General features: G+C 43.5%; 1 protein-coding gene across 1 annotated transcript in view; it reads left to right on the top strand.

Annotated features, from left to right (window-relative positions):
* Positions 1-9,428: 9,428 nt before the first annotated feature.
* The window catches only part of rap1gap2b (RAP1 GTPase activating protein 2b), a 91,605-nt gene continuing 90,580 nt past the window's right edge, over positions 9,429-10,453 (top strand). Inside the window, exon 1 of the mRNA XM_084178487.1 lies at positions 9,429-9,789. Coding sequence (XP_084034613.1) covers positions 9,746-9,789 — 44 coding nt within the window. The 5' untranslated portion in view covers positions 9,429-9,745. The remainder of the gene's footprint in view (positions 9,790-10,453) is intronic.

Raw genomic sequence — 10,453 nt, 5'->3', positions numbered from 1 at the left:
ATCCTTTTCTCTCTCCCTCTCCTCCAACACTACTCACTCTGCCCCTACACAGATGGTAATGTGCCGTCACAACCTTCGCTCTCTCTCTCCCGCTACTCTCTCCTCTTCCATCCTATCATCTCTTCCCTCTGCTCAATCCTTCTCCCTCCAATCTCCTGATTCTGCCTCCTCAACCCTCCTCTCCTCCCTTTCTGCATCCTTTGACTCTCTATGTCCCCTATCCTCCCGGCCGGCTCGGTCCTCCCCTCCAGCTCCGTGGCTTGATGACTCATTGCGAGCTCACAGAACAGAGCTCCGGGCAGCTGAGCGGAAATGGAAGAAAACTAGACTCCCTGCGGACCTGGCATATTTTCACTCCCTCCTCTCTACATTTTCTTCATCTGTTTCTGCTGCTAAGGCCACTTTCTACCACTCTAAATTCCAAGCATCTGCCTCTAACCCTAGGAAGCTCTTTGCCACATTCTCCTCCCTGCTGAATCCCCCCCCCCCCTCCCCTCCTCCCTCTCTGTGGATGACTTCGTCAACCATTTTGAAAAGAAGGTTGACAACATCCGATCCTCGTTTGTTAAGTCAAATGACACTGCTGGTCCTGCTCACACTGGCCTACCCTATGCTTTGACTTCTTTCTCCCCTCTCTCTCCAGATAAAATCTTGTGACTTGTGACGGCAGGCCGCCCAACAACCTGCCCGCTTGACCTTATCCCCTCCTCTCTTCTCCAGACCATCTCCGGTGACCTTCTCCCTTACCTCACCTCGCTGATCAACTCATCCTTGACCGCTGGCTATGTCCCTTCCGTCTTCAAGAGAGCGAGAGTTGCACCCCTTCTCAAAAAACCAACACTTGATCCCTCTGATGTCAACAACTACAGACCAGTATCCCTTCTTTCTTTTCTCTCCAAAACTATTGAGCGTGCCGTCTTTAGCCAACTCTCTTGCTATCTCTCTCAGAATGACCTTCTTGATCCAAACCAGTCAGGTTTCAAGACTGGTCATTCAACTGAGACTGCTCTTCTCTGTGTCACGGAGGCTCTCCGCACTGCTAAAGCTAACTCTCTCTCCTCTGCTCTTGTCCTTCTAGACCTGTCTGCTGCCTTTGATACTGTGAACCATCAGATCCTCCTCTCCACCCTCTCCGAGCTGGGCATCTCCGGCGCGGCTCACTCTTGGATTGCGTCCTACCTGACCGGTCGCTCCTACCAAGTGGCGTGGCGAGAAGCTGTCTCCGCACCACGTGCTCTCACCACTGGTGTCCCCCCAGGGCTCAGTTCTAGGCCCTCTCCTATTCTCGCTATACACCAAGTCACTTGGCTCTGTCATATCCTCACATGGCCTCTCCTATCATTGCTACGCTGACGACACACAACTAATCTTCTCCTTTCCCCCTTCTGATAACCAGGTGGCGAATCGCATCTCTGCATGTCTGGCAGACATATCAGTATGGATGACGGATCACCACCTCAAGCTGAACCTTGGCAAGACGGAGCTGCTCTTCCTCTCGGGGAAGGACTGCCTGTTCCATGATCTCGCCATCACGGTTGACAACACCGTTGTGTCCTCCTCCCAGAGTGCGAAGAGCCTTGGCGTGACCCTGGACAACACCCTGTCGTTCTCCGCTAACATCAAGGCGGTGACCCGATCCTGTAGGTTCATGCTCTACAACATTCGGAGAGTACGACCCTGCCTTACACAGGAAGCGGCACAGGTCCTAATCCAGGCACTTGTCATCTCCCGTCTGGATTACTGCAACTCGCTGTTGGCTGGGCTCCCTGCCTGTGCCATTAAACCCCTACAACTCATCCAGAATGCCGCAGCCCGTCTGGTGTTCAACCTTCCCAAGTTCTCTCACATCACCCCGCTCCTCCGCACACTCCACTGGCTTCCAGTTGAAGCTCGCATCTGCTACAAGACCATGGTGCTTGCCTACGGAGCTGTGAGGGGAACGGCACCTCCGTACCTTCAGGCTCTGATCAGTCCCTACACCCAAACGAGGGCACTGCGTTCATCCACCTCTGGCCTGCTGGCTCCCCTACGTCTGCGGAAGTATAGTTCCCGCTCAGCCCAGTCAAAACTGTTCGCTGCTCTGGCACCCCAATGGTGGAACAAGCTCCCTCACGACGCCAGGACAGCGGAGTCACTCACCACCTTCCGGAGACATTTGAAACCCCACCTCTATAAGGAATACCTGGGATAGGATAAAGTAATCCTTCTGCATGTTAGAGGGAACATTGCTCACTGACATCTGACTTTTTGAATACTTTATACTCCAGCTATCTGTTGTATCCCCTCATCTATAAGCCCACAAGAGTGACCAGTTCATCTGTCACCCTTATTGATAATAGTTTTACAACTTCTTTGAATAATGTGGCTAATACAGGTATACTTTATACTGACATTTCTGACCACTTTCCAATTTGACACTTCTCTTTGGCAGCTGGAAATGAACAGATGGGAATGATTAGTAGCATTAAAGGTAGAATATTTAACAAAAATAATTGTGAGTGCTTTAAGATGTTGATTGATGATATTTCATGGGAAAATGTTTCTAATCAGGCCGATGTGGAGTCTGCTTACAAGTCTTTTCTCACATCTTTCAATTCTGTATTTCACCACTGCTTTCCTTTAGTTAAACCATGCAACAGAGCAGCAGATGGGTTCTGGAAACCTTGGTTTGCAACCGGTCTCAAAAAAGCCTCAGTTAAAAAAAACAAGTTGTATAAAAAGTTTCTCACAAATCCCTCTCCCCTAAATTCCTGCAAATTAAAAAAAGTATGAAAAAAATTTGAATCACCTACTTTGGATATCTCTAAAAATATATTTAAATAACAAATTCCAGGAATCCTTAAATAATATAAAGTCAACTGTGACTTTGTGGGTTCCTCTCTGTCAAAGAAAATAGAGAAAACTGATGGAAATCCCTTGGATTACATTAAGGGACATTTCCCTTCTCTGCTTCAGTTTGATCCTCCTGATGTAATGGAGGTGATGGAGGTCATTGGTAACTTAAAGATATCAGAAGCAGGTCATGATGAGATTGGTGCCTCTTTGGTGATATCAGTGTCTTCCTCGATTACTGAGCCTCTAATGTATATATTCACCAAATCAATGCAAACTAGTACTGTTCCTAAAGATTGAAAATGGCCAAAGTTATCCCCTGCTATAAATCTGGGGATCCAAGATATTTTACAAATGATTGCCCAATATCTGTACTACCATGTTTTTCAAAAATCCTAGAGAAATGTGTGTATAAGAGAAAGTTGAAACATTTAAACAGCACTGTATTCTACATGAGCACCAATAGGGTTTTTATAAAAACGACTCTACAGATATGGCTCTTTTGCAACTTTAAATTCTTTACAGCCCTGAACAACAATGAATACGCTTGGCATCTTTTTAGATTTATCCAAAGCGTTTGACACGGTTGATCATGAAATATAACTTTCTAAATTGCATTATTACGGTTTTCATGATTATACATATAATTGGCTATATAGTTATGTTTATGATAGAGAACAATTTGTTTACGCAAACAGCTGTGCATTTACCAGGGCCAAGATATCCTGTGGCGTGCCATACGGTTCGATAATTGGACCTTTGTTTTTCCTAATGTATATCAATGACCTTGCTGCTGTGTCTTCTACTGTACTTCCCATTCCCTTTGCTGATGATACCAATGTGATTTTATCACACAATAATTAATTAAGCCAACTCAGGCATGGCCACATTTTCTGAATGGTTCCAGATAAACAAATTTTCTTTAAACGTTAAAAAAATGGTGGGAATGAAATGGAAAAAGTCACATCCACGAGATTCCTCTGATTTCTAATTGATAAAAAGTTATCCTGGAAAGATCATATTCAATTTGTCTGCAGCAAAGTGATGAAATCTGTTGGTACTGTATCATCAGAAAGATTAGTAGTTTGGTTCATTAGGCTTGCTTCCTAACTCAATATCTTGTCTATTTACGACAATAATGTACGCCAATTATGCACTTTCATCTACAAATACTCATACCTCCCAGACAGTTTACCTAAACCCTTCAATGGATTCTTCCAGGTTAATTTTGAAATCCATCTATATAACACAAGACACTGCGATAACCTTTACCCTTCCCACTGCCGCACCTCACATAGTCAATTATCTATCAGATATACAGTAGAGGTACCAGACTCTGGAATTCTTATCTTCACATTGTTTTCATATCAGCCCTTGGGCTTCCAACCTGCAAACAGTTTGTTTTATTTGTTTTTATCTGTATTGTTGTCTATCACTTGTTTTCTTTGGTGCAAATAAATAATGGCTGTGCGAACTCGCTGGATATTGGCGGGAACTGGAACACGCTTTCATACACGTCGATGCAGAGCATCCCAAACATGCTCAATGGGTGACATGTCTGGTGAGTATGCAGGCCATGGAAGAACTGGGACATTTTCAGCTTCCAAGAATTGTGTACAGATCCTTGCAACATGGGGCAGTGCATTATCAAGCTGAAACATGAGGTGATGGCGGTGGATGAATGGCATGACAATGGGTCTCAGGATCTCGTTATGGTATCTCTGTCCATTCAAATTGCCATCAATAAAATGCAATTGTGTTCGTTGTCTGTAGCTTATGCCTGCCTATAACATAACCCCACCGCCACCATGGGGCACTCTGTTCACAGCGTTTACATCAGCAAACCGCTCGCACACACGATGCCATACACGCTGTCTGCCATCTACCCGGTACAGTTGAAACCGGGATTCATCTGTGAAGAGCATACTTCTCCAGCATGCCAGTGGCCATCGAAGGTGAGCATTTGCCCGCTGAAGTCAGTTACAATGCCTAACGGCAGTCAGGTCAAGACCCTGGTGAGAATGACGAGCATGCAGATGAGCTTCCCGGAGACCGTTTCTGACAGTTTGTGCATACATTATTTGGTTGTGCAAACCCACAGTTTCATCAGCTGTCCAAGTGGCTGGTCTCAGACAGGTGAAGAAGCCGGACATGGAGGACCTGGGCTGGCGTGGTACACGTGGTCTATGGTTGTGAGGCCGGTTGTATGTACTGCCAAATTCTCTAAAACGATGTTGGAGGCGGCTTATGGTAGAGAAATTAACATTCAATTATCTGGCAACAGTTCTGGTGGACATTCCTGCAGTCAGCATGCCAACTGCACACTCCCTCAAAACTTGAGACATCTGTGGCATTGTGTTGCACATTTTAGAGTGGCCTTTTATAGTCCCCAGCACAAGGTGCACCTGTGTAATGATCATGCTGTTTAATCAGCTTCTTGATATGCCACACCTGTGAGGTGGATGGATTATCTTGGCAAATTAGAAATGCTGACTAACAGGGATGTAAACTAATTTGTGAACATAATTTGAGATAAATACGCTTTTTGTGTATATGGAAAATTTCTGGGATCTTTTATTTCAGCTCATGAAACATGGGACCAACACTTTACATGTTGCATTTATATTTTTGTTCAGTATAGTAACACTGTTTATGTTCATGATCATGTAATCCCAATTATTTGAACTCTGTTACCACCCTGGTGTGTGTGTGTGTGTATGTGTGTGTGCATGTGTGTGTGTGTGTTCGCAAGCAGCGCATGTGCACCTTATACTCCCAGTTCTGCCTAAAACATCTATGCCTTCGGAAAGTATTCAGAACCTTTGACTTTTTCCACATTTTGTTAGGTTACAGCTTTATTCTAAAATGGATGAAATAATTTTTATTTCCTCATCAATCTACACACAATACTCCATAATGACAAAGCAAAAACAGGTTTTTAGAATTGTTTGCTAATTTATAAAATAAAAAATAAAATAAAAAATGAAATATCATATTTACATAAATGGCACATGTGACAAATAAAGTTTGATTTGATTTGTGTGTGTGAGTGTGTAGGGTATATTTGGACCCAACTGCTATGCCTGGCCTTCATCATGGGGAACACAACGTCATTTTCTGCCAGCTACAAGATATATTATTTATAATCTCTCTCCCTCTGTCTCTCTCTCACTCTCTCTTTCTCTGTCCCCCCTCTGAATATCACCCTCTGTCCTCCTGTTATTCACTCTCTCTGTCCTTTCTCCCGTTCTCTCTCTCCTGAAGTTGGCTTGGCAGCACAGGATGAAGCAGCATGCCATGTCAGCCCATATGGTCCATCCTTCTTTCTCTCCCTTTCTCTTCCTCTTCCTCCACCTCTCTCTGTGTTACTGTGACACTGTCAGAAGACAGGCAGATAGACAGGCATGCAGACAGACAGAAAGACAGACAGAGATAAGACAGACACTTACATTGTGATATTGACAGAACATATTAGTGAAATGTCAATGTCACTGTGTATGTCTATGTTTATATGATTGTCTGGGATGATCCATGAAGTTGGCTAACTGGAAACTTGTTCATCTAACATTCCAGCCCAGGTGAGCTCAACCCCTAGAGACTCAGAGAAATACCCTATTTCCAACATTGTTCACTATAACTTTTTCGAAAGTAGTGCACTATAAAGGGAATATGATGCCATTTCGAAGACACAACACAGAGAGAGACTTTAATATTATTTAAGTGATAATGCCAGAGAAGCCGGTGTTTGGAGGATATATTGACACCTCCAAACACGGGCTTCTCAGGCATTATCACTTTTATACAAGGGGTTGCCAACATATTCAAAAATGTATTGACATATCTTCATTAAAAACGTTATTTTTATGAATTTATTCATACTATTTCATACTTCCATTAAATATAGTCCCGACATAAATATAGGTTTCCTACCTAAGACGGCTGGTTGTTCATTCTATCGGTTAGGTTGCAAGAGATGCGACCCAGTCGTGAAGCCTTTTTGTTCTATATCTACAGTATGGACGCGACCCAGTCATTTGTTCTAAATGTTCCGTTGCCATGCTGGCTGGCATCACAGTCACGTCAAACAGTGCAGCCAGAATAACAGCAAAGTTGCTGCATTTGCATTTGTTGAAGCGTTTTTCTAGTGACATTTATTTGGATATGTCCATAACAATGAGCTAATGATGCGCGATTTCGCATGGCATATAACATTTGCTCTCTTGCCAGGATCTGTTCAGAGGAGCTAGCCAAATATACAGCTAACACTATCACTTAAAACTAAAGCTAGAAAAATCTGCAAACTAGCTGCATTTAGTTTCGTTTTACCTGTTTTTCTATTAAAATGTCTTTGTAAATATCCAGAAATATTATGCTGATTAAAGATTTCGACTGGCAGAGAAAAGCTGTCTGTCTCGTCCTGACACGTTAATCATCATAGGGACAGTGGAGACCGAATTTAAATTTTGAAATGATGTTGCAAAGGTCGACAAGACAGACAGCAAGGTTTACAAGTCTCCACTGTTGAAAACCAAATGCTAGTCTAAAAGAATGGGGAGATAATATCTAGATGTCTTTTTACAGTGGAGATAAAGTTTATAAAGTGTCTGGTTGGACTGATGAGACAGTGGATTGCGCAGTGAGATGGAACAGTAAATAGGCGTTTCAACGTCATATCCTTAACCTGTGGTAACTTGTGGAATAGAAACCGGCTGGAACGTGGTTTTAACCGATCAGCAGCGAGGTTTAGACCCACCCATTGTATAAAATATAACAAACACTGTATCACTCAAAACCTTCTGAGCGGCCCATATTGACTCTAAAATAAAACAGATGCTTGATTGCATCACAGCCTTGTTTAACCTCCCTGAATGACTTCTGCCCTTTCACTGAGGGGATTCGTTTATCTGGCCCCGGTGGAAGGAGTTAGCACCGGATGAAAAGTGATCGCATTCTTTTGGAACCGGGCTGCCTCCTGGGCGCGAGCCAGGTGCCCTGATCAAAGCCCACGGCGAAACCTGGGCTAGATTAAGCATGTGGAATAATGAGTAGGATTCTGTGTTTTGACATGCAAAAGTGATTGCTTTTGATAAAAACGCTTTATCTGCCTTCCCAATTAAAACTACACTGAACAAAAATATAAACGCAACATGTAAAGTGTTGTTCCCATGTTTCATGAGCTGAAATAAAAGATCCCAGAAATGTTCCATATGCACAAAAAGCTTATATCTCACAAATGTTGTGCATACATTTGTTTACATACCTGTAAGTGAGCATTTCTCATTTGCCAAGATAATCCATCCACCTGACGGGTGTGGCATATCAAGAAGCTGATTAAACAGCATGATCATTACACAGGTGCACCTTGTGCTGTGGACAATAAAAGGCCACTCTAAAATGTGCAGTTTTGTCACACAACACAATGCCACAGATGTCTCAAGTTTTGAGGGAGTGTGCAATTGGCATGCTGACTGCAGGAATGTCCACCAGAGCTGTTGCCAGATAATTGAATGTTAATTTCTCTACCATAAGCTGTCTCCAACGTCGTTTTAGAGAATTTGGCAGTACATCCAACCGGCCTCACAACTGCAGATCACGTGTATGGCGTCATGTAGGCGAGCGGTTTTCTGATGTCAACGTTGTTAACAGAGTGCCCCATAGTGGCGGTGGGGTTATGGTATGGGCAGGCATAAGCTACGGACATAGAACACGATTGCATTTTATCGATGGCAATTTGAATGCACAAAAATACTTTGATGAGATCCTGAGGCCCATTGTGAGGCCCTTTTTTTTAAAAGGTATATCTGTATTCCCAGTCATGTGATATCCATAAATTAGGGCCTAATTTATTTCAATTGACTGATTTTCTCATTTCCTACTCACTCAATAAAATAAATGAAATTGTTGCATGTTGCGTGTTATATTTTTGTTCAGTATAGTTAGAAAATTCAAACAAATATTTTTGGGGGGGACAAAAGGGGGATGTTTCTGGACAATGCACCATGCCCCGTTGTTGACAACACGATCGGCGCAGATTACCATTCGGTTTGAGAAGGGCACTCCTCCCTCACCGCTTTTGCCCGTTCACGTCACGGGCCATAGATCGGTACACTGGGGCTCAGGTTAATAGAACTCCCTCATTGACATTTAACCAGGAGAGGATTCAAACATAAATTACTCCTCAAGGAAGTACTCCAGTCCAGTGTTTGAATTGGGCTGATGCAGCACCTATAATTTTCTATTGCTTGAGTACCCGGAAAGATGATCTAGCGATCTGCTTTCTTTAGAATATCTCTAGTACCGCCACCTCTTCTAGAATATTCACTCTCTAGAATATGAACACCAGTACTTTAAATGACCTTCGTAATTGCGTTTCAGACACTGAGGTATTCATATTAACATGGTCTATTATTTTGACACCAGTGGCACTTTTTTTTTGCCTTGTTAGACAGTCTCTCTCAGAGTCAAAGAAGAGAGGTGGAGACACACACAGAAAACACCACCTCCCTTCCTCCCACCCTCCCTTCCTCTCACTCTCTCTCACACTACCGCCCTATCTCTCTCATTCACTCGTTCCAGCCTAGCGGGTGGTGAGGGAGGGAAGCAGTGGAGTGAGAGGGACAGACCAGGCAGGTGTTCAGCTCATACTGTGTGAGAGAGATAGAGAGAGGGAACCAGGAGAGAGAGCGCAAGAGAGAGAGCGAAAAACAGTGAGGACATGGTAAAAGGCTAAAGGGCTGACTGAGAGGAATATATATATAGATAGATGAGGAGATAGAAGGAGGGAGGGAAGGCTGGAGGCAGACGACACAGAGAGAGAGAGAGAGAGAGATATTGTTGTGAGAATTACAAGAGAAGCAGACTCAGACTCCCAGACAGTGAAAGAAAGAGGGAGATAGAAAGAGACGTGTACACCATGCTAAGGAGGAAGAGGAGCGTGTCCTTCGGAGGGTTTGGATGGTAAGTGTGTGTGTGTGTGTGTGTGTGTGTGTGCATGTGTGTGACAGAGATAAAGTGTGTGTTGTGTATGCGACTATGCATATGGCTCAGTTTGTTGTGGTGTGTTTATGTGAATGTGATTGTAAGTAGTTTGGTGTATTGTTTGGGGTGTGTTAGCTATGTTATGACAGTTGATTATCTATGGCAGGGATGCTTGCTAGTTTGTAGTTAGACTAGTTTGTGACTGCTAAACCAGGTAAGTAGTGGACAGAGAGATAACCAGCAGGCACTATGGAGTAGTAGTAGTAGTAGAGTAACGGGATGATGACTATCTCTATCGTCTATGATACAGCCAGGGTGTTTATCCCCATTCTTTCTCTTCTTGCCAGTATGAGACAGCATATCTCTCTCTCTCTCTCTCTCTCTCTCTCTCTCTCTCTCTCTCTCTTTCTCTCTCTCTCTCTCTCTCTCTCTCTCTCTCTCTCTCTCTCTCTCTCTCTCTCTCTCTCTCTCTCTCTCTCCTCTCTCTCTCTCTCTCTCTCTCTCTCTCTCTCTCTCTCTCTCTCAATTCAATTCAATTCAATTCAATTCAATTCTCAATTTAAGGGCTTTATTGACATGGGAAACGTATGTTAACATTGCCAAAGCAAGTGAAGTAGATAGTAAACAAAAGTGAAATAAACAA

This window comes from Coregonus lavaretus (assembly GCF_964263955.1).
Source record: "Coregonus lavaretus genome assembly, chromosome: 15".
Classification (NCBI taxonomy): Eukaryota; Metazoa; Chordata; class Actinopteri; order Salmoniformes; family Salmonidae; genus Coregonus; species Coregonus lavaretus.
Note: the sequence above shows the minus strand (reverse complement) of the source record. Positions and strands in the feature narration are given on the sequence as shown.